This window comes from Mobula birostris, chromosome 31 (genome assembly GCF_030028105.1).
Source record: "Mobula birostris isolate sMobBir1 chromosome 31, sMobBir1.hap1, whole genome shotgun sequence".
In the NCBI taxonomy this organism is placed as follows: domain Eukaryota; kingdom Metazoa; phylum Chordata; class Chondrichthyes; order Myliobatiformes; family Myliobatidae; genus Mobula; species Mobula birostris.
In genome coordinates this window covers 35648117-35672849 of record NC_092400.1, presented here as the reverse complement: position 1 = coordinate 35672849, position 24733 = coordinate 35648117, and the positions used below count along the sequence as shown (strand labels likewise).

At 42.9% G+C, this 24733-nt stretch overlaps 1 protein-coding gene across 1 annotated transcript in view; it reads right to left on the bottom strand.

The window, feature by feature from the left end:
• The window catches only part of acacb (acetyl-CoA carboxylase beta), a 169683-nt gene that overhangs the window by 109966 nt on the left and 34984 nt on the right, over positions 1–24733 (bottom strand). The window contains exons 9-14 of the mRNA XM_072247887.1: positions 22551–22661; positions 18064–18273; positions 15698–15868; positions 9839–10000; positions 7902–8065; positions 2472–2622 (exon numbers count right to left, since the gene is read on the bottom strand). Coding sequence (XP_072103988.1) covers positions 2472–2622; positions 7902–8065; positions 9839–10000; positions 15698–15868; positions 18064–18273; positions 22551–22661 — 969 coding nt within the window. The remainder of the gene's footprint in view (positions 1–2471; positions 2623–7901; positions 8066–9838; positions 10001–15697; positions 15869–18063; positions 18274–22550; positions 22662–24733) is intronic.

Here is a 24733-nt window from a genome sequence, read left to right as displayed (position 1 = left end):
CTTCTCCCAAGTTGCAAACTGCATTGGGATTTCCTCCGGGATTTCCCTGTATTTTACTGCATTCATTTTACCTTCTACCTTCACAAGCCTTCCAGGGCCTGCTGCAGTGAAGCATCTCCACTGCATGATGCAGCCCCCACCATGTTTCACAGCAGGGATAATGTGTTTTAGTCTGTTAGCCAAAAAGCTCAATTTTGGTTTCATCACACTATAAAACCTTCTTCCAGCTGACTTCAGAGTCTCCCACATTGAACTGATCTGAATTGAATTGACTTTATTACTTACATCCTTCATATACATGAGTAAAAATCTTTGTTACGTCTCTGTCTAAATGTGCAATGTGCAATTTATGGTAATTTATAATAAATATTATGTTTAACAGGATAGTCAATATAACATAGGAATACAGTTGCATCAGCATGAATTAATCAGTCTGATGGCCTGGTGGAAGAAGCTGTCCTGGAGCCTGTTGGCCCTGGCTTTTATGCTGTGGTACCGTTTCCCGGATGGTAGCAGCTGGAACAGTTTGTGGTTTGGGTGACTCGGGTCTCCAATGATCCTTCGGGACCTTTTCACACACCTGTCTTTGTAAATGTCCTGAATAGTGGGAAGTTCACAACTACAGATGTGCTAGGCTATCGGCACCTCTCTCTGCAGAGTCCTGCGATTGAGGGAAGTATGGTTCCCATACCAGGCAGTGATGCAGCCAGTCAGGATGCTCTCAATTGTGCCCCTGTAGAAAGTTCTTAAGATCTGGGAGCCCACGCCAAACTTCTTCAACCGTCTGAGGTGAAAGAGTTGTTGTGCCTTTTCCACTGTACAGCCGGTATGTACAGACCACGTGAGATCCTCGGTGATGTTTGTGCTGAGGAACTTGAAGCTGTTCAACCCCAGATCCATTGATGTCAATAGGGGTGAGCCTGTCTCCATTCCTCCTGTAGCCCACAACCAGCTCCTTTGTTTTTGTGACATTGAGGGAGAGGTTGTTTTCTTGACACCACAGTGTCAGGGTGATGACTTCTTCTCTGTAGGCTGCCTCGTTATTATTTGAGATTAGGCCGATCAATGTAGTATCGTCAGCAAATTTAATTAGCAGATTGGAGCTGTGGGTGGCGACACAGTCATGAGTATACAGACAGTAAAGGAGGGGGCTTAATATTCAGCCCTGAGGGGCACCTGTGTTGAGGGGCAGAGATGAGGGAGCCCACTCTTACCATCTGCCAGCGATCTGACAGGAAGTCCAGGATCCAGCTGCACAAGGCAGGGTCAAGCCTGAGGTCTCTGATCTTCTAGTCGAGCCTGGAGGGAATTACGGTGTTGAATGCTGAACTGTAGTCCAAGAACAGCATTCTCACTTAAGCATCCTTCTTCTCCAGATGTGTAAGGACTGTGTGTGGAGCTGTGTCTATTGTGTCATCTGTCAATCAGTTGTGTCGCCAGGTGAATTGTAGGGGTCCAGTGTGGGTGGTAGCATGCTGCAGATGTAGTCCATGACCAGCCTCTTAAAGCATTTGCTTAATATTGAGGTGAGCGCGCCAGGACGCCAGCCATTCAGACATGTTACCTTGGTCTTTTTAGGTACCGGAACAATGGCAGATGTTTTGAAGCAGGAGGGCACTCTACACCGGGAGAGGGAGAGATTAAAAATGTCTGTAAACACACCTGCCAGTTGTGCCGTGCACATCCTGAGTACCCCGTCCGCTCCTGAAGCCTTGCGACTGTTCACTCATTGGAAACACCCGTGGCAAACTCTAGCCGAGATTTCATGTGAGTTTTTTTTTCCCAACAGCGGCTTTCTCTTTGCCGCTCTCCCATAAAGCTGCGACTGATGAAGCACTGGGGCAACAGTTGTATGTGCAGTCTCTCCCATCTCAGCTACTGAAGCTTGGAACTTCTCCAGAGTTGTAGGTCTCTTGGTGACCTCCCTCATTAGTCCCCTTCTTGCATGATCACTCAGTTTTTGAGGACAGCCTGCTGTAAGCAGATCTACAGCTGGGCCATATTCTTTCCATTTCCATTTTGTAATTAATTTAGATCAATATGTAGAGATCTGTTTTCACCTTGACACAAAAGAGTCTTTTTCTGCTGATCAGTGTAAAAAATGCCAAATTAAATCCACTGTGATTCAATGTTGTAAAACAATAAAACATGAAAACTTCCAAAGGGGGTGAATGCTTTTCACAGACACTGTATGTGCAATGAACAGCTTATCTTATATTCAATAATGACTACATTGGAAAGGTATTTAATTGATTCTAAGACGTTTTGGGATGCCCAAAGGTTATAAATGTATCACATCAACTCAATACATATCTTTAACTAGTACACACATTTATTTGTATCTTATTAGCAATGAATTTGATCTAAAGCTGGCACTAATACTTTTAAAAAACTGATGGTAAACAAATGTTATTCACCTTTCCCAAATTTAATATTCTCATTCACATCCACAAACAATGTGATGTCATTACCTGAATTTTGTCTGCAATGAGGTGGTCAAGCCAGCTAGTATCAATGGTGTTACATTGAAAACTCTCCGTTTCCAGAAGCTTTATCAAATACTCAACTGTAGTTCTAAAGTCCCCTCGGATTGAGAGTTCTTTAAGAGCTAAAACCATATTCCTAAAAGGAAAATTAGAATCAATACCACTTTAAATTGCAGCGTACTATTAATTCCTTTATAGGCCTCTTTTACTTTAAGTGACAGTCTTCCTTGTTATGATCTCACTATGTACTCGAGATGCTGACCAGGGGGGAATCTTACAAGTAAAGGGACTCAGTAAGCAATAATATGGCACATCTCTTCCATCCTTTGAATAAATCCGGCGACTGTCAACCAAGGTCTCATTTTGTCAACAGTGAAGGCCTGTACCAATGTACAGAATGGAGTAAATGCAGCTCAGCTTTCATCACACCAGATTCGACTGTCTCCTTCATTCAGATTGTTTTCTTTGCTATTCCCCTTGGCTTCTCAGCTCCGCTCTCACAACACCCACATCCACCATTCAACGTGGATTGGAAAAGTGAGACGTTTGTCATAAGTTACAGAGGAACAGAGAAAAGGAAGGGAGTAAATGTGACTGTAGAGAATCTGGACAAGGTTTGTGAAAACAAACACGAGGAAGTCTGCAAATACTGGAAATCCAAAGCAACACACACAGAACGCTGGAGGAACTCGGTAGGCCAAGCAATAACAATGGAAAAAAGTAACCAGTCAATGTTTTGGGCTGAGGTCCTTCATCAGGACTGAAAAAAAAAGATGAGAAGTCGGAGTAAGAAGGTGGGGAGAGGGGAGGAAGAAACACAAGAAGGTGGGGTGGGAACCGAACTGAAGAGACGGAGGAAGGGGAGGTTGGCTCACAAACAGAGAAAGCTTGGAGACAGTGCAAAAGGGAGGATAGGCAGGTGATAAGGAAGGGATGCGCTCAGACCGATGGTTTGAGATGTGTCTATTTTAATGCGAGGAGTATCATGAACAAAGTGGATGAGCTTAGAGCGTGGATCAGTACTTGGAGCTATGATGTAGCCATTACAGAGACTTGGATGGTGCAGGGCAGGAATGGCTACTTCAATTGCTAGGCTTTAGATGTTTCAGAATGGACAGGGAGGGGGGGGTAAAAGAGGTGGGGGTGTGGCACTGTTGATCAGAGATAGTGTCACAGCTGCAGAAAAGGAGGAAGTTATGGAGGGGTTGTCTACAGAGTCCCTGTGGATGGAAGTTATGAATAGAAAGGGGTCAATAACTACTGGGTGTTCTTTATAGACCACCCAATAGTAACAGGGACATCGAGGAGCAGATAGGGAGACAGATTCTGGAAAGGAGTAATAATAACAGGGTTGCTTTGGTGGGAGATTTTAATTTCCCAAATATTGATTGGCATCTCCCTAGAGTGAGGGGCTTAGATGGGGTGGAGTTCGTTAGGTGTGTTCAGGAAGGTTTCTTGACACAATATGTAGATAAGCCTTAACACAAAATAATCTGCAGATGCTGGGGTCAAAGCAACACTCACAACACGCTGGAGGAACTCAGCAGGTCAGGCAGCATCCGTGGAAAAGATGGGTCGACGTTTCGGGCCGGAACCCTTCGTGGGTTCCGGCCCGAAACGTTGACCCATCTTTTCCACAGTTGCTGCCCGACCTGCTGAGTTCCTCCAGCGTGTTGTGAGTGTAGATAAGCCTACAAGAGGAGAGGCTGTGCTTGATCTGGTATTGGGAAATGAACCTGGTCAGGTGTCAGATCTCTCAGTGGGAGTGCATTTTGGAGATAGTGATCACAATTCTATCTCCTTTACCATAGCATTGGAGAGGGATAGGAACAGACAATTTAGGGAAGTGTTTAATTGGAGTAAGGGGAAATATGAGGCTATCAGGCAGGAACTTGGAAGTATAAATTGGAAACAAATGTTCTCAGGGAAACATACGGAAGAAATGTGGCAAATGTTCAGGGGATATTTGTTTGGGGTTCTGCGTAAGTACGCTCCAATGAGACAGGGAAAGGATGGTAGGGTACAGAATCCATGGTGTACAAAGGCTTTTGTAAATCTAGTCAAGAAGAAAAGAAAAGCTTACAAAAGTTTCAAAAAACTAGGTAATGATAGAGATCTAGAAGATTATAAGGCGAGCAGGAAGGAGCTTAAGAATGAAATTAGGAGAGCCAGAAGGGGCCATGAGAAGGCCTTGGCAGACAGGATTAAGGAAAACCCCAAGGCATTCTACAAATATGTGAAGAGCAAGAGGATAAGACGTGAGTGAATAGGACCAATCAAGTGTGACAGTGGAAAAGTGTGTATGGAAGTGGAGGAGATAGCAGAGGTACTTAATGAATACTTTGCTTCAGTATTCACTACGGAAAAGGATCTTGGTGATTGTAGAGATGACTTACAGTGGACTGAAAAGCTTGAGCATGTAGATATTAAGGAAGAGGATGTGCTGGAGCTTTTGGAAAGCATCAAGTTGGATAAGTCACCGTGAATGGATGGGATGTACCCCAGGCTACTGTGGGAGGCAAGGGAGGAGATTGCTGAGCCTCTTGGCGATGATCTTTGAATTGGAGGGTTGCGGATGTTGTTCCTTTATTCAAGAAAGGGAGTAGATGTGTAGATGTAATGTATATGGATTTTTGCAAGGCATTTGATGAGGTACCCCATGCAAGGCTTATTGAGAAGGTAAGGAGGCATGGGATCCAAGGGGACATTGCTTTGTGGATCCAGAACTGGCTTGCCCACAGAAGGCAAAGATTGGTTGTAGATGGGTCATATTCTGCATGGTGGCCGGTGACCAGTGGTGTGCCTCAGGGATCTGTTCTGAGACCCCTACTCTTTGTGATTTTTATAAATGACCTGGATGAGGAAGTGGAGGGATGGGTTACCCACTTGGAGTACTGTGCTCAATTCTGGTTGCCTCACTACAGGAAGGACGTGGAAACCATAGAAAGGGTGCAGAGGAGATTTACAAGGATTGTGCCTGGATTGGGGAGCATGCCTTATGAGAATAGATTGAGTGAACTCGGCCTTTTCTCCTTGGAGCAATGGAGAATGAGAAGTGACCTGATAAAGGTGTATAAGATGATGAGAGGCATTGATCGTGTGGATAGTCAGAGGTTTTTTGCCAGGGCTGAAATGGCTGCCACAAGAGGACACAGGTTTAAGGTGCTCGGAAGTAGGTACAGAGGAAATGTCAGGGGTAAGTTTTTTACGCAGAGAGTAGTGAGTGCGTGGAATGGGCTGCTGGTGGCAGTGGTGGAGGCAGAAACGATAGAGTCTTTTAAGAGACTCCTGGATAGGTACATGGAGCTTAGAAAAATAGAGGGCTATGGGTAAGCCTAGGTAATTTCTAAGGTAGGGACATGTTCGGCACAGCTTTGTGGGCCGAAGGGCCTGTATTGTGCTGTAGGTTTTCTATGTTTCTATGTAAGTGACAGCTGAAAACAGGATGAGGGGGGTAAAGTAAGCAGCTGAGGTTGATTGGTGAAAGAGATAAAGGGGTGGAGGAGGGTGAAGCTGGTAGGAGAGAGTAGAAGACCATGGAAAAAAAAATGAAGGAAGAAGATCACCAGAGGGAGGCGATGGGCAGATAAGGAGATGTGAGAGTGGGAAACAGCAATGGGGAATGGTGGGGGGGGGTAACATTTGCTAGAGGTGTCGCCTCAACTGGAAGGACTGTTTGGGGCCCTGACTAGTAGTGAGGGACAAGGTGTAAGAGAAGGTGTAGCACTTGTTCTACTTGCCTGGAGGGAGATCAGTGGCCAAGAGTCACTTTGGGAGTGATCTCTCTGGAAAGCAGGAAGTGGAGGGGGTGGGGAGGGAAGGAAAGGTGAGTTTAGTCAGGGGAATCCCGTTGGAGATGGCGGAAGTTCTGGAGAATTATCTGCTGGACGCAGAGGCTGGTGGGATGGTAGGTGAGGACGAGAGGAACCCTATCCCTGGTGTGGCAGCGGGAGGCTGGGGTGAGGGCAGATGTGTGCAGAATGGAAGTGATGTGGATGAGGGCAGTGTTGATAGTGGAGGAAGGAAAGGCCCTTTCTTTGAAGAAGGAGGACATCTCATTAGTTCTGGAATGAAAAGCCTTGTCCTGAGATCAGATGGGGTGGAGACAGAGGAACTGGATGAAGGGGAATACACTTGTCTGTGATAGGCTGCAGACAGAGGTTGTCAAAAGGCAACATGAAGCTGTTGGTGCCAACTAAGAGAGTGATGAATGCTTGTTAATGCTGCCTAGAGGAATGTAAACAGCAGGAAATGAAAGAGAGCAATGCAGAGAAATGTAAATCTGTTGAAACAATGAGATGAAAAACACAACAGCTGCTGAAAAATTTGAGTTAATGTTCTATAAGTGCTTGGCAGATCAGGGAAAATTTGCATTGAAACAAAACAAAGTTACTGTTACAGTGGATCAACTGGAATTAGAATGGACACTTCTGGCACAAATACGAAAGATTGAATATCTGAAATAATTTAATTTAATCATAATCCCAAAGGCTATAACATGCTAGAGAGAAGGTGAGCAGATTAGATTGGGCTCTATTGGAACGATGGCTTTAATGAAGTAGTAAAGCGGGAGATGCAACAACTACACTTTCACATCATCCCTTCCCTCCACCAGCGATCCTAACAGTCCTTCCAGGAGAAGCAGCAATGCTCTTGTGCTTTTCCAATCCACAGCATGACATTTGGTACTCCCTTTTATTGAAGAAACCAAACTCAGATTGAATGACTGCTTTGCACAACATCTTGTTCGGAGTTCCCGTTTCCCTTTCACTTCAAATCCAACTCCCATTCTGAATTCCTGCCCTTGGGTTCCCACAATATTCCATCAAGATCCGAAGTAAACTCAGAGGGAAAAATAAACCTCATTCTCCGGCAGCCGTCAGGTGTCAGTATTGAATTCAACGATTTCAGATAACCAGCCTTTCCTATCAGTGTCAGAACTGGTCATTTCTGATGCCAGGCGAAATGCCTGCAAACATTAACACATTTTTTTCTCTCCACAGAGAATACGTGATCTGCTGAGTACCCCCAGTATTCTTTTACGCCAAGTTTCCAGCAGCTCACTATTTCAACATGGTGGTTTCTATCTCTACTTGACTTTATTCACCTGCTACTCATGCTTCTAAGTTTGGAATGTTTATAGAAACAAAGATAAAAAGGGGTAAAGCTATACTTCATTTGCAAGATAAATACTGGACAAATAAAATAGGCAACTGCTGTATCCCATAACAACTTGATGGACCAAATTCAACCAACCTCCTTCCTCAGACACTTTAGTCTATTAATTGGCATATACAGAAGTTCAAGTAATGATGAGAACAACTCTCCTCTTCAATATTAGTCTATACAGGGTTTAAATGGGAAACATTTTTGTTCACGCTTTCGATGTAACTGGGCAATATAATTGGTACTAACGAGATAGCTTCCTCACGGTTTTCTCCCCAGGAGAAACAATGGCCAAACTGGGAATCAGCAAATTCATGCAGTCCGCCAGCTGCTGCCACACTGAAGTATCCCCAGACATTTTTGTTGCTACGGAAGTTCAACTCCTGGATTGTTCCTGAGCTAGGCTTAAATCCCTGGATCAGAGAGAGAAGAAAAAAAGAAAATTAAGTTACATAATGCAGCACTTTTGGGGATTGATCATTTACCACTGTCAGCAGAAGATGAACATTTCATCAAAACATGCAATTTATTGATCCATTTTTAATGAGAGCTGTCAATGATAGATAAACAACCTCTCACTCATTGTAAGTCCGAGGAACAGATTGTAGACTTCAGGAGAGGGAAACCAGAGGTCCATGAACCAGTCCTCATTGGAGGATCAGAGCTGGAGAAGGTTAGCAACGTTAAATTCCTCAGTGTTATTACTTCGGAGGTCCTGTTCTGGACCTGGCACGTAAATGCAATTGAGAAGAAAGCATAGCAGCACCTCTGATTCCTCAGAAGTCTGCGGAGATTTGCTATGACATCAAAAGCTTTGACAAACTTCGAAAGGTGTTTAGTGGAGAGTAAATTAACGGGCTGCATCATGGCCTGATATGGAAACACCAAAGCCTTTAAACAGAAAATCCTACAAAGGGTAGTGGATTTCCGTCCAGTACATCACGGGTAAAACCCTCCCCACAACTGTGCACATCTATATGACATGCTGTCGTAGGAAAGCAGCCTCCATCATCAGAAATCCCCACCATCCAAGCCATGCTCTTTTCTCACTGCTGCCATCAGGTAGAAGGTACAAGAGCCTCAGGTCTCACACCATCAGGTTCATGAACAGTTACCTTCAATCAACCATCAGGCTCTTGAACAAGGGGATAACTACACTCACTTGCCCTATCCATTGATGTTCCCACAACCAATTATCTCACTTTGAGGACTCTTTATCTTGTTATTTCATGCTGTCACTATTTATTGCTATTTATTTACATTTGCACAGTTTGTCATCTCCTGCACTCTGGGTGATCATTCATTGATCTTGTTATAGGTACTATTCTATAGATTTGCTGAGTATGCTCACAGGAAAATGAATTTCAGGGTTGTACGTGGTGACATACATGTACTCCAATCATAAAATTTACTTTGAACTTTAAACTAAAGCAACACACACAAAATACTGGAGGAACTCAGCAGGTCAGGCAGCATCTATGGAAAAGAATAAACAGTCAACATTTCGGGCCAAGTCCCTTCTAAACCCAGTTGACATATTTTCACTCAAGAGGCAAATGCTAATCCACAGTATTGCCACAAAAAAAATCTAAAAAATGCTAGCATCAAATCTTGGCCTAACTGGTAATCTTTCATCTGTACTTTAATATTAGTTTACTGCCTTACTGATACTGATACAGTTGCTCCAAGTTACTTTAACATCAGTCTAAGTAAATTGTTGTTTTGGCACAATTATACCTTGGGGTAGAATGCATTTCAGATAATGGCCTACAAGAGGCTGTCTAAATTTCAAGGGGATGGATATTGGCTGGAGCACAAGAAGCTGGGGTAAAGTATCAATAACTGTAATCTTGCAGCAAACTCCTTCAGTCTACTGAATTATCATTTTCACCTCGGAGAACAGATCACTCTCAATAACCACATTGGTGAAAGGGAAGCCAGTACATACAGATCTGTATTTTCATAAATATCAGTCAAGAAAGCCCATTTTCCCCAACTTTAAACATGTGAGAAAGCAATATATATTTAATTTGCATCTTAAATAACACTCTTAGGTTTCCTTCTTTTTTTTAGTGACATCAGATTTATGAAAAGAGATGGAATGCATATATGTAAAATGTTCAAAAAGTTAAGGTCGCGTTATAAAAATTACATCAGGAGTTTAAAAAGCTTTTATTAAGTTGTACCTCATCTGGGTTTTCACTTGTGATCCTGGCAGCAATAACGTGACCTCTGGGCTTTGGAATATTTACTGGCTCTGCGAAGTTGATTGGTGAGTCGGCCCAGGGAGATTCTCCGTACAGAACTCGGATATCCTTGATCCGGTGCAAGGGGATCCCCATAGCAACCTCAACACCAACACAAAAAGAATATGCAAATCAAAGTTACACCAAACCTCAGGCATTTTAATTACATGTGTTTTAACTCCTCAAACCTGAATACAGCTACAGCAGCAATTTACATCTGAGTAAGGTTAAAAAAAATGGAACTTAACCACTTTATTCATATCAAGTTTATCCCAAACCAATTTTGTAACTGTTGCTTTCTCCATTTGAAATGAAACAAATTTGAACAATCACAACATATTTCTTTATCAGGCTAATATAAAACTACTAGCATTTTATTAAATTGAAGGAACCTGACATAAAAACAGAAAATAACTGAAATGTGAGGTTACATCAATGGATTAAGAACTGGTAAATGTTACAGATTAATGATATCTCATCAGAATTAATAAAAGTTCAAAATCAAACCTGTTTGAGCATGAGAGGAGGTGTGAGGAGAATGACTGTAAATGAACAACCCAAGTAATGCTGGTGCTGGCTGAGTGAGGATGGTAAGGATTTGTTAAACATAACTGGTCTATCTGTGATGGAATGGGAACAAAGTCACCAGAGAAAAGTAACTGGTAGACATGAAATAGTCTCTTTATTGAACAAAATGAGACTCGGCAGGCATCATATTGACACCCTTTTGGAGGAAGAGGCCTGTTCAACCCACAACGACATGATATTTATAAGCAAAAGATCAAAGGACATTTCTATATTTACAATGTATCTACAATGCTCTCTTTAACCACACATATCTCTCACCCCACCCTCACACCCACGTTCCTATACAATTTATTGTAAATAATTAGATAAGTAGTGAAAAAAGAGAGCAAAAAAGAAATAAAAAGTGAGGTAGTGTACATGGGTTAATTGTCCATTCAGAAATCTGATGGCAGAGGGGAAGAAAGTGTTCCTACAACATTGTGTGTGTATTTTCAGGCTCCTGTACCTCCTCCTTGATGGTAGCAATAAGAAGACGGCATGTCCTGGGTGATAGAGGTCCTTAATAATGGATGATGCTTTTTTGAGGTGAGGCATTGCCTTTGAAGATGTTCTCATGCTGGGGAGACTAGTGCCCATAATGGATCTGGCTGAGTTTGCAACTTCCCGTAAATTATTTCGATCCTGCGCAGTAGAACCACGGTACATCTGTAGAAATTTGCGAATGTCTTTGGTGACATTCCAAGTCTCCTCAAACTCCTAATGAAATGTAGCCACAGTTGTGCCAACTTTGTAACTGCATCAATATGTTGGGCCCAGGATAGATCTTCAGAGAAGTTTTCACTTAGGAACTTGAAAATGCTCACCCTTTCAGTAGCTGATCTCTCAATGAGGACTAGTGTGTGTTCCCTCAACTTTGCCTTCCTGAAATCAATGTGGTCTTACTCACGTTGAGTGCAAGATTGTTGTTATTGTGACACCACTCAACCAGCTGGTCTATCTCACTCCTACATGTCTCCTTGTCACCATTTGAAATTCTATTAAGAATAGTTGTGTCATTGGCATATTTATAGATGGTGTTTGAGCTGTGGCTAGCCACACAGTCATGGGCATAGAGAGAGTAGAGCAGTGGGCTAAACACACATCCTTGAGGCACGCCGGTATTGATTGTCAGCAAGGGGAAAATGATATTTCGGATGAACATTGACTGTGGTCTTCCAACAAGGAAGTCAAGGACCTAATTGCAGAGGGAGATACAGAGGTCCAAGTTGATTAGTATCGAGGGGATGATGATGTTGAATGCTGAACGGTAATCAATAAATAGCAACTTGACGTAGATATTACTATTCTCCAGGTAATTTAAAGCCAAGTGGAGAGCCAGTGAGATTGCATCTGCTGTAGACCTGTTGTAGATTGACAAATTGCAGTGGGTTCTTGCTTGGGCAGGAGTTTATTCTGGCCATAACCAAACTCTCAAAGCACTTCATCAGAGCAGATGTGAGTGTAACTGGGTGATAGCCCCCCACCCCCCATACCAGGTGATGATGCAATCAATTAGAATGTTCTCCGTGGTACACCCTGCTCACCCTGCTCTTCGTGGGCACTGGTATGAATACGAGAGGGGAGAACACGTTGGATCTTGTTTACACAAACATTCCCAACGCACACTGGGCAGAGCCCTGCCCCCACCTCGGTTACTCAGACCACATCTCTGTTATGCTAATCCCAGTATACAGACCATTCATCAGGCACTCCAGACCAGTTCAGAAGCAGGTGAAAACCTGGTCAGCAGGAGCCATCTCTGCTCTTCAAGACTGCTTTGAGCACACTGACTGACACATGTTCAGAGAGGCTACAACCGATGGCGACTCTACCAACTTAGGGGAGTACATGGCATCAGTGACTAGCTACATCAGCAAGTACATTGGTGATGTCACTGTGGCCAAGACCATCACTACACACGCTGACCAGAAGCCATGATGACCGCAGAGGTTCGTACACTGCTGAGGGCCCGTGACTCCACCTTCAGAGCAGGCGACAAGACAGCCCTAACAACAGTGAGAGCCAAACTGTCCCGGGCCATCAGAGAGGCAAAGCGTGCACACGCCCAGTAAATCCACAGCCACTTCCAGGACAGCGGTGACACACAGCGCATGTGGAAGGACATTCAGGACATCGCCAACTACAGGACAACATCACCTGCCTGTGCTGGTGATGCCTCCCTCCCAGGTGCATTGAACGACTTCTGTGCTCGTTTCGAGGCGGAAAATGACGTGGTGGCGAGAAAGACCACTCTTCCTCCCAATGATCAGGTGCTGTGTCTTCCTGTGGCCGATGTGAGGAAAACTCTATGCAGGGTCAACCCACGGAAGGCTGCTGGACCGGACAATAATCCTGGAAGAGTGCTTAGAGGATGTGCAGACCAGCTAGCAGAGATTCTCACTGACATCTACAACATCTCGCTGAGCAACATCGTCGTTCCAACGTGCTTCAAAGCCACCACCATCGTCCCTGTGCCGAAGAAGTCTTCAGTGTCCTGCCTCAACGACTACCGTCCCGTTGCTCTCACATCCATCATCGTGAAATCTTCCGAGAGACTCATCATGAGGCACATCAAGACCCTGCTGCCCCCCTCACTGGACTCCCTGCAGTTCACGTACCGTCCCAACCGTTCAACAGACAACGCCATCACCATCACCCTCCACCTGGCCCTCACCCACCTGGACAAAAAAGACACGTATGTTCGAATGCTGTTCATAGACTTCAGTTCAGCATTCAACACAATTATTCCTCAGAAACTGATTGCTAAGCTGAGCCTACAGGGCCTGAACATCTCCCTCTGCAACCGGATCCTAGACTTCCTGACTGGGAGATCACAGTCAGTCCAGATCGGGAGCAGCATCTCCAAAACCACCACACTGAGCATGGGGGCCCCCGAGGGCTTTGTGCTCAGTCCACTGCTGTTCACTCTGCTGACCCACGACTGTGCTGCAACACACAGCTCGAACCACATCATCAAGTTCACCGATGACACGACCGTGGTGGGTCTCATCAGCAAGAACGACCAGTCAGCATACAGAGAGGAGGTGCAGCGGCTAACAGACTGGTGCAGAGCCAACAACCTGTCTCTGAATGCGAACAAAACAAAAGAGATGGTTGTTGACTTCAGGAGAGCATGGAGTGACCACTCTCCACTGAACATTGACGGCTCCTCCGTTGAGATCATTAAGAGCACCAAATTTCTTGGTGTTCACCTGGCGGAGAATCTCACCTGGTCCCTCAACACCAGTTCCATAGCCAAGAAAGCCCAGCAGCGTCTCTACTTTCTGCGAAGGCTGAGAAAAGTCCATCTCTCACCCCCCATTCTCACCACATTCTACAGAGGATGTATCGGGAGCATCCTGAGCAGCTGCATCACTGCCTGGTTCAGGAATTGCACCATCACGGATCGCAAGACCCTGCAGCGGATAGTGAGGTCAGCTGAAATCATCGGGGTCTCTCTTCCTGCTATTACAGACATTTACACCACACGCTGCACCTGCAAAGCTAACAGTATTGTGAAGGACCCCATGCACCCCTCACACAAACTCTTCTCCCTCCTGCCATCTGGCAAAAGGTACCGAAGCATTCAGGCTGTCACAACCAGAATGTGCAACAGTTTCTTCCCCCAAGCCATCAGACTCCTCAATACAGTACTCAGAGTCTAGACTGACATATACATCATTTATTATATTGTAATTTGTCCTCTACTGTGCCTATTGTCTTGTTTGTTAATTATTGTACTGCCCTGTACTGACTGTAGTCCTGTGTAGTGTACTTTATGTAGTCCTGTGCAGGTCTGTAGTCTAGTGCAGTTTTTATGTTGTTTTACGTAGTCTAGTGTAGCCTTGTGCTGTCTCACAGTCTAGTGTAGTTTTTGTGTTGTTTCATGTAGCACCAGGGTCCTGGAGGAACATTGTTTCATTTTTCCTGTGTACTGTGCCAGCAGCTTATGGTCAAAATGACAATAAACCTGACTTGACTTGACTCTCTTAAACCAGGTGGGAGCCTCCGACTGCAGCAGTGAGAGATTGAAGATGTGCTTGAACACTCCTGCCAGTTGTTCTGATATCAGCCTCTGAGACAGAGAGCACAGAGTGTCTGACTCCAACCACAGAGTCACAGAGCAGAGAAAGAAAGATAAAAGCCGTGCCCAATAGAACCCGAGAGAAACTGAATTAACGTTATAAGGTATCGTCTTTCATCGGAACTGACTGGTTTTCAAACTGGAAAGGCTGATTATCTGAAATGTTTAATGTAATGTTAAATACTAAGAGCTATAATATGTTGAAAGATGAGCTACTATTCCTCAAGTTCATGCAGGCTTTGCTGGAATGGAATAAGAGGACAAAGACAGAAAGTTAAGAATGGAAGTGGGATGGAGATTTGTGATGACGTTTATTCATGTCATGTTTTTAAGCACTTATTCTCCAAAGATGACCCAGTTTTCAGCTGCTGAATTCCATCAGCTGTCAACGCAAGGTGTGAGAAAATGGGAAACAGGGAAGGAAAATGTTACACCAGAACAAGAGATTGTTCTCCATGGCTGGCACATTGGAGAAGGCAGAATAGAGTGTGCTTTGTTTTTTCCTCTCTCTCTACTTGTTTACATTACAACAGACCTGACTGACACCAAGTACAAAATGAGTTATGTTGAACAAAAGCATCGTATTGCTTACCATATATATTCTTTCTGTTTTTTAACATTTTGAAGTACATAGCAATATATCAGTGATTCATTAAACTGATGTTCAGAAAATGGAAAAAATTTGGATTCCACAAAGTCTTTTCCAATGCTTGTAACCAAATGTAAACAATTCAAATCCCTCAACAGATGCTGCCGTACCTGCTGAATTCCTTCAGCAAATTCTTTCTGAGTTTTGCCTCACTTTCCAGCATTGGTGGTCTCTTGTACCTAAGTTAGTTCTAATCTATCTGGACCCATCTCTTTCCAACTGAATGAAATGGGCTCTGTGCCCATTGAATGCTGCTCTAGCATCATCTGCTGGACAACAGGAATTCTGCAGATGCTGGAAATTCAAGCAACACACATCAAAGTTGCTGGTGAACACAGCAGGCCAGGCAGCATCTCTAGGAAGAGGTGCAGTCGACGTTTCAGGCCGAGACCCTTCGTCAGGACTGGAGCTAGGCTTACTTTAAGGATGAGTTGTTAATGAAGGCAGTTAACAAATGTGTTGTAAAGAGCAATGCATTTTAACTTGCTCCAGATTTTACCTGTAGCTGGGCAGCGGGCAAATTGACATCTGCTATCATCTCGGTACAAGGATGCTCCACTTGCAGCCGAGGGTTCAGTTCCAGGAAATAGAAAGTGCCGTCTGGTCTGTAGAGGTATTCCACAGTTCCTGCGCTGACATATGCAACCATTTTGGCAATTTGAACAGCGTACTGGAAAGCAAAGAGTCAGGAAAATATCAGCTTTCATTTAGTGACCTTGGTAAATCATTAGATATTTCCTGGAATCACGGAAAGATGTAGTGGACTAGAAGGCCATTCAGTTCCTTGTATCTGTCAAGTTTTGGAGGAACTATTTAGATAATCCCTTTCCCCTACAATTTACGCATCACACTGCATACTTTACTTTTTTTAAGGTACATTCTCCTCTATAAATGCATTCTGTTATTCATTTACTGTTTTACCTGGTAATCTTTGTTTCTGATCTGGGCATGCTGATGAAATGTCAACTGACCAATTCCCTCCACAGATGCTGCCTAATCTGCTGAATTCCTCCAGCAACTTGTTCTTGTTTTTTTGTCTCACATTCCAGCATCTGTGACTCTTGTGTTTTCATTCAGTTCTAATCTATCTGGAGCCCCTATCTTTCCAACTCAGTGAAACTAGATCTCTACCCATTGAATATTTCAATGCTGCTCCTGGGGGATCTGTTGAAATGACATGAGGATGGGATATTAATGAGGTCTGGTAAAAGGCATTGAAAAGAGCAAGGCAGAATGTGCAAATGAAAGAAGGGAATAAATGAGCCAATATCACAGACAGATAACTCAGAGAAGAAATTACTTCTTGTGATTCCTTTGTCCATTCATCCCTCCCACTAATCTCTCTCCAAGCAGTTATCCCGACAAGCGGAAGAAGTACACCTGCCCATTCACCTCCTTCCTCATCTCCATTCAGGGACCCAAGCAATCCTTCCAGGTGAGTCAACACTTCACCTGCCAATCTGCTGTGCTTGCCTTCTGTATCCGGTGCTCCCAATGTTGCCTCCTGTACATTGGTGAGACCCGTCGTAGATTGGGGATCGCTCTGTTGAGCACCTCTGATCCAACTGCAGAAAGCTGGGTTTCCCAGTGGCCAACCATTTTAATTCCTATTCCAACACATCAGCCCATGGCCTCCTCTTCTGCTACAGTGAGGTCACTCTCTGGTTGGAGGGGCAGCTCCTCATATTCTGACCAGGTAGTCTCCAACCTGGTGCATGGATATCAATTTCTCCAACCTGGTAATTTCCCCCCCCCCCCTTCAACTCCCCACTCTGTCCTCTTGCCTCTTATCCTCACCTGCCTATCACCTCCTCCTGAGCTCCTTTCTCATTCCCTTTCTCCCATGGTCCACTCTCCTCTTATCAGATTCTTTCTTTTCAAAGTTCTTTACCTTTTCCACCTATCACCTCCCAGCTTCTTCCTTCATTCCCCCCCCCCCCCCGCACCCATCTGGCTCCACCTATCTCCTTCTGACTTGACCTCCTTCCCCTCCTCCCGTCTTCTTATTCTGGCATCTTACCACCTCCTTTCCTGATGAAGGGACCGGGCCCAAAACGTTGACTCTGTATTCCTTTCCATAGATGCTGTCTGACCTGCTGACTTCCTGCAGTGTTTTGTGTGTGTTGATCAGCAGAATCTTGTGTCTACAATGTTAAGTGACACATTTTGTTTCTTCAGCTGTTCTGATGAAGGGTCTTAGACCTGAACTGTTTCTCTTCCAACAGATGCTGCCTGACCTGCTGAACGTTTCTAGTTTTTCCTGCCTTTGTTTCAGATTTCCAGCACCTGCAGTTTTTGATTTTCATTTCCATATGGCATCGCACTCCTTTAAATCTCAATGCTTAGAATTCTTTTAATTATTTTCAATTATATCTGTGTTGTTTCAGGTCGCTTTTCATTGTATTCACTCTATGTACTTGATTTGGCATTGTTGACTGCTATTCTACACCGATTTACACTTCAATGATTTAGACTGAATGCCTCATTAACAATTCATTAATCTGATTGGTTCAAATCATAAACAGCTGATTGTTCATTTTAGCAGTGTCCAAGATCCCTTGTAAGTAATTGACCAAGTCTGTAGTTCAAACACCCAATAGAAAACCTGTAGCCAATTGCAGAAAGAAAGACCAGCACTGATTATTTGCTGCTAACTACAAACGTTTGGACAACGTTCAAAAACGAGAACTTACTAGAGGATTCATGGACTAAGGGTGTTAGCGCGTTCTCAAATTTACTGAGAAGTGATGTTGCAAAGCTGTTTACTCATTAGCAATAACCTCTACGGACATCGCTGCAAAATTTACTGTTGTAAAGTAATTGGAGTAGAGATTCCCCCAACCCCCTTCCTAGAATGCCATTCACCTTTTCCATATATTCGATCACTGACTGAGGTGCAATAGTTGCAGGGGCTTCCTCAATAATCTTCTGGTGTCGGCGTTGAATGGAACAGTCGCGTCCGAACAGCGAGATGGCGTTACCATACTGATCGGCCAGAATCTGTATTTCAAGGTGTCGTGCGTGCTGGGCCATTTGCATGATGAAGATCGGTGAGCCAGGAACCTCAGTCTGAACCTGGAGAAGGAACATCATGGAGTTATGCCAGTTTAAAGGCATTTAATCCTTGCTATAGTTTACTGCTGCACTATTACAAGATGATTATTTAAGGTTAGAAAACTGCACAACTCCTGCAAAGAATAGTTCTGTAACTTGGTGTAATCAATCTCTACCTAGGTGTAATTGAGTGAGGTACCCGAACCACTGCTCTCATGAACAGAACTCCAAACATTTTATACCTAATTGAGGAAAGGAAATAAAATTTGAAGAAAACCATGTAATATAGGTAATAGACAGCCGTCGATCATGGGTTTGCGCCTCTGGTGGACTGTGTCCTCTCCAGGGCACAAGCCTGGGCGGGAAGATTTGAGGAACCGGCTGTTGCCCATGTAGCGGGTTCCCCCTCTCCGCGTCACTGATGTAGTCCAAGGGAAGGGCAAGCGCCGATGCAGTTTGGCACCAGTGTCGTCGCAGAGGTTGTAAACAACATCAAACTGCCTTAGGGACCCAGACTCCGGATTTCTTTCTCGGGGTTTACTCCCGAAGCCTTTCCCATGGGTGGGTATAGTATAGTATAGGAGGTTTAAAATCAGAGTTTTCCTTGCCCTTGGCGGGTTGCTATCCAAAGCTGACGAGCCCCAGCTGCCCGAATAAATACAGTATATATAGATCATTTATTATTCAGAGTGTATTCAGATCTGTATTGGGAGATAGTTAATCTGTTATCCCGATAAGTAACAAAATATTTACTTTGCTACTGGTAGTTTACTCAAGATAACAATTCTAGATATATTAAAATGACCGAGAGCATTGCTTTTTTTGCTAATATTCACTTCTTTCCACTGGAAAGGGCCATTGATGAATAGTTTGCCAATATTTATGAACTTGGATCAGTTATTAACAAACTGGAGTTAATTGATCCCAGAGCTTCTGTAGCTGGAAATTCAACGGTTCTGTCTCCGAATAGTACGGCACCTTTATTCAAGTTGGCAGGAAAATTCTTTTATAATTGAATGCAAGAATCCTCCAAGCTGGGGGGAGTCACTCCTGAGGCTGTGGAGCTGGTGGTTCATCTAAAAGATTGTAAAGGTGGTTGTGTGAACACTTCTCCTGAGAGTTTTGATTTATTGTTGGAGAATGTGGCACAGCGAAGTAACAGCAGAAATATACGTTTATGTAGTGATTTCAGCAAAGCAAATTATCCCAAAGCAGATGAATGATGGAATACACCCCTTCCCCCACCCCCACCACCGTCAAAAATTGTACGTGAGTTGGAGAACTGGAATCTGGACTACAGACAAAATCCAATGTAGATGAGGTAAGAAAACATAATAGAATGGTAGATGTGTAGCAGTTCAAGGATTACAAACAACCATCCCACAACAGACGAATGGGGCATTATCAGTGTAAACAAAGATTTGAAGGTTGCCACGTGGGGAGGGGTGGTTAATACCCATGAAGGTCTTTGAGAATGCTGCAAAAAATATGAGGAGATTGATGACAATGTATTTGAAAGAGTAAATCTCTGTTTCTTTTTATTGATTGATCACACAATTATGAATTGGGAATGCTTTGAGAATCCATCAATGGTACTTAAACTGTGAAATAGATGTTACTACAAATTCATGTCTTCATGAAACAGTTCAGCAAAATAACTTTTTTTTCATTTTTCATTGGGGAGTTGCCTGGTTTTGCTGGCAGTCAAGGTCTCAGAACTAATACAGAAACAAGTAGACATCAGCCTCCTGGTTATTGTGAGATAAGAAGGAAAATGATTCCACTCTGGAGCACGTTGCTTGGCATCCAAGGCTCAATAGCAGACAGTAGAGCTAGTTATTGTATTAATAAGAGATAACTAGAAGTCTAGGTTAAGACAGTGAATTGCTTATGTGATGAGACTGAGTCACAAAGCACATGTGGGAAAACAGTCAGCAGCAATCACTTCCATGCTCTCCAATACCTGATCAGCTCAGAACCAATAACTAAAATGCCACACAGTTGAAGTGGGAAACGTAGGTGGTGGTGTAACAAGTAATAGTCCAGCTACTTCAGAACATAATGTTGGTTTGACTTGGACTGAAATATCAATGTTACTCTGTTTTTTTGAAGAACAGAAGAAACCGGACACAAATGAATCCAGAAAACAGGATTCGACTGCTTAGCAGATCATGGAACTCAAGAACCTGGGATCAATGTGAGAAACTATGTCTAAGACTCAGAGAGGAAGAACTAGGTTTAAGGATCAGGACACAAAGAGAAACCATAAACTTGACAGGGATTGATCAGACTATGTTTTGACGAGTGGCAAGTCTAGGAAGAGGCACGGAAGTCAAAGTCCCTGGCTCATCTTGTACAGAGATTAGAGGTCCGACGTCTGCAAGACAGTAAGTCTGGGCTAGGTACTGGGAGTTGGAGGTCCAATGCCTGGGAGTTTGAGAATCCAGGGACAGGGACGGGTGGCCTGGAGGTGGCCTGGGGTTGGAGACCTGCCTGGCTGTATGTGCAGGGAGGGGAAGGGGCTTGTTTTGCCGTTTGTTCTCTTGTTTGCTGTTCTTGTTGCTGCTTGTCTTGTTCTGCCGGACATTGCGGGCATCTGAAAGTGTGGTGACGCTTGTGGGCTGTCCCCAGCACATCCTTGGTTGTGTTGGTTGTTAACGCAAACAATGCATTTCACTGTTTGGGTCGATGTACATGTGATAAATAAAGTTGAATCTGAATTGTACAAGCTGTGTGTGCTTATACTTTGTTTTAGTAATTTAAAATTTGAATAAAATATACCTTTTTCCAGATGTGAGGAATGTGTCTCTAACATTAGTGCAAATTCGACATAACAATAGGTGGCAATCGAAAGACTCAAGAGCTAAGCAGATAGGTTCCAGGAAGGTTAAGGACTGTATGGAATAATTGATGAAAAAAAGATGTGAGTTTTAAATTTGAGTGCTGGGAGAACAGGAATCAATGCATGGCATAATGGAACGGCTGATGAGTTGGCAGACAAGGTTACAGGATTTGACCAGCAGAGAAGGGATAAGCTGAAGTTTATAGAGATAATGGAATAAGAAAACAATCAGATAATAATGGAAATAACACTTGGAGGGACATGGCAATGAAGATTCCAGAAACCAGTGAGCTGAGATGTGGATGCATGGAGGTGACATTATAGATCCAGAAGCAAGTGGACTTCATGGTGGACAGCAAGTTGTATCAGAAGCAGAACGTCTCAGTATCAAACAAAACAATGAAAATGTAAAGAGTCTAGCTCACCCAAAGGCATTTATTAGTGACAGAAATAGTCTGTACTGCAATGTTCCTAGCATTATGATAAAGAAAAACAGTCATCCAAGATTAAGTACCAAATAAGCTGTCAGACAATGGAAGAACTAAAAGCTGGAAGTTTAAACACATGAACAGAATTGTTTTCCTTTACCTAGGAATGAAACAACTTTACAAAATGCTCATCTATCCTGACACATAAAGAAAATGAATACCCAAGCCATGGAACAACACATTCAAGGAAAGGAAAGAGAAATGAAATGCTGAAGTGAGCATGCAGCTGGATAGGATGGTAACAGCTAGAGTGGTATTTGTGCTGGGCTCACTACAGTTTGACCAGGTAAATCTTTTAAAGGATGGAGGTTTCTCATTGACAAGAATTTTGTCAGACTACTTCCCTTACCTGGCTCGAATCAAATGTAATGACAAAACAAGGCAACAAGGCAAAAATCTTAAAGGCTGATTTGTATATGATGCCAATTGATAATATCTACACCACAATGAACTTTTCAAACTTAATTCCCTCTGCAAGATTAAGGAGAGATGCCAGTCAAATCATTAAATTCAAGAGTGAAATTTATTTTAAAATTCCCAGCTCCATGTATTCCATATATTCTCTTCTCATCATTACCATCAGAAAGGAGGTACAGAAGACTGAAGGCAGACACTCAGCATTCCCCTCCACCATCTGATTTCTGAATGGACATTGAACCCATGAACGGTACCTCACCACTTTTTATTTGTTTTTGCACAACTTAGTTTAATTGAACTATTTAATCTACATATATACTGACTGCAATTCAGTTTCTTTTTCTGTATTTATCACGTATTGCATTGTACTGCTGTCGCAAAGTTAACAAATTTTACAAGATATGCTGGTGATATTAAACATGATTCTGACTCTGATTATTTCAGTTTTGTAAATAGTATATGGTTACATTTTCAAAACAGGAAACCTCAACCTTTACAGTAACGACAACACAGAAGTTCTACAATGTCGACCTGTACAAGGACTGACTCACTTGTCGAAACAGATTGGAAAAGTCATCCGCCCCATCAACCTTACGGATTCCTTTCCCTCCACCTCCTTCCGATGCTTTGATCATTACTGGATAGCCAATCTTCCCTGCAACCTAAACACAAACATTGGAAGCGTAGCATTAGTTTTACTAAAATTGCAGTTATTCTAAAAATATCTCAGGACATTAATTCAAAGGACTAATAATTCAAATAGGTTTAGTTTTCAAATTGTTATAGCAGTAGGAGAGAAGAAACTTCTCATTTTGCCTTTAAGTAGCGGATGCTTTATCTTGGATCTATCCAGTTCTACAGGAAGTATTTTCACTTGTTAAACTTCCTCAGAATTTTAAATGTTTTAGCTGAGATTAGTTTAAGTACTAAAGAACTGGTACCAGTCCTAAAGAACTGGTAGTTTCTGTCAGTACAGGGTCCAACAAAACTGAGGGCTGGTGTCATGCCAGCAGGGCACAAGGAAAATTGAAACCTATCAACTGATCCAGTGTGGGAAATGACAGAACATTTTACACCAGGTACCTTGTCATCAGTCTCCCTGGCAAAGTTGACAGGAAATAGTAGCTGTCTGGCATGTGGAAGCAAGGCATTGGGTGCCAGCAAACCACCATTGAGAACATGTGGAATGATTCCCAATAGTCTGATCAATAGCTGGAAGAATCTTTCAAAGCTTAAGGCATAGAAGGTGTAATGTTCCTCACCAAAGGGCCAAAAAGCTTTTCTCCTGACACAGATCCCTCTGCAACAGGTTGCCGTTTGGCTGCAATGCACTTGTATGGAGAACTGAAGAAGCATTGTTTGCCTGTGACCATTAACATATTTCGTTCTTTAACCCTGGCTTCTATAAAGACCATTATCTGCATCACCCTAAAAGAGCTACATTAAATCTGATACTGTTTGCCAGTTCTGACCAGCAAAGCAACTTCACTTATGCAATTAAAATCTATCAGAGGAGCACCTGGAGATCTGCAGCAGTGGCCAGTTTTACCTGAGTGCCCCTAGATGCTGTCAGCAGTCGGTTCGCTGCTCAGTGATTCCTACAATTCCTGAAAAATGCTTGGCTGCTCCATCCAATTCTGATAGATACCTCCTGTCTCGGTCCACTTACCTGATGTAGAATCACTTCCACAACAGGCCACAATGAAAATGCATGCACAAAATATACTTCAACAAACACTGCAGATCAAAGTGGCAAATATGATAAAGGCAATAAAGTTAACAGCAAAGATAAAGTACAATGCGAAACATAGATTGACATACCCAGTTGCATCAATGCCAATTCTATGGGACTGATGTTAATCACTTCTGTCAATTTATTCATTTATTCCACAGAGGATAGAAAGGAAACCTAGGAGTCTAAACTGCTTTTTGTTAAATTAGTGTACATGTGATGGACTAAATAGTTCTTGGTGGTAACTTCCTGCATTCATTACAAAGGCTCACCAGAATTCCTGCCAGCTGATAACAAACATGAGCTTTGATCAAGTTTAATAAAAAATCAGTTAATGATCCTCTCCCTGAGCTTCCTTTATGTGTTTAATGTAACTTTGGTTCCACCAGCATAGTGTCAGACTGCTGCTTCTATTTTCTTTCCCATCTTTGGGAGAGCTTTCTCTGAAACACGGTTACAAGAGCAATCAACCTGCTCTGGGTATCTAAATTTCTTCTATTTTTCTGATTTCAAGTGGCTTGTATAACCAGTGGACACTTGGAGGCACTTAAACTACTAAACTGTACTGATTCAGCACCTGCTGCTCAACGCACAACCGGCAACATATACCAAACACGGGCAGAATTAGGCCATTCGCCCTACTCTGCCTTTTAAGAGGAAGCATGTCCTGGACTTCTTTTCAGTCATGGAATTCCTGAAACTGTTGATTAGATTCAGATTTTGATTTTCCCAGAAATTAAGCTGAGAATTTGCCAGCTCTACACAGTATATTGATTTTATTGACAATCAAAAGGCTGTGAATATGAAGCAAAAAAGGAGAAAATTTATTTTTTTTAATATTTTAGTTTAAGTTCATTTTTTAATTGTAAATAAGTTTAAAATAATTTTATTTTCAAAAACTATTAATGATTTTATTTACATTTAATTATTTACTTTATGTTTGACCGTTTTCAAATATGTTGTCTGAGATACATACGGATGATCTGGACAAAAGTTTCAATC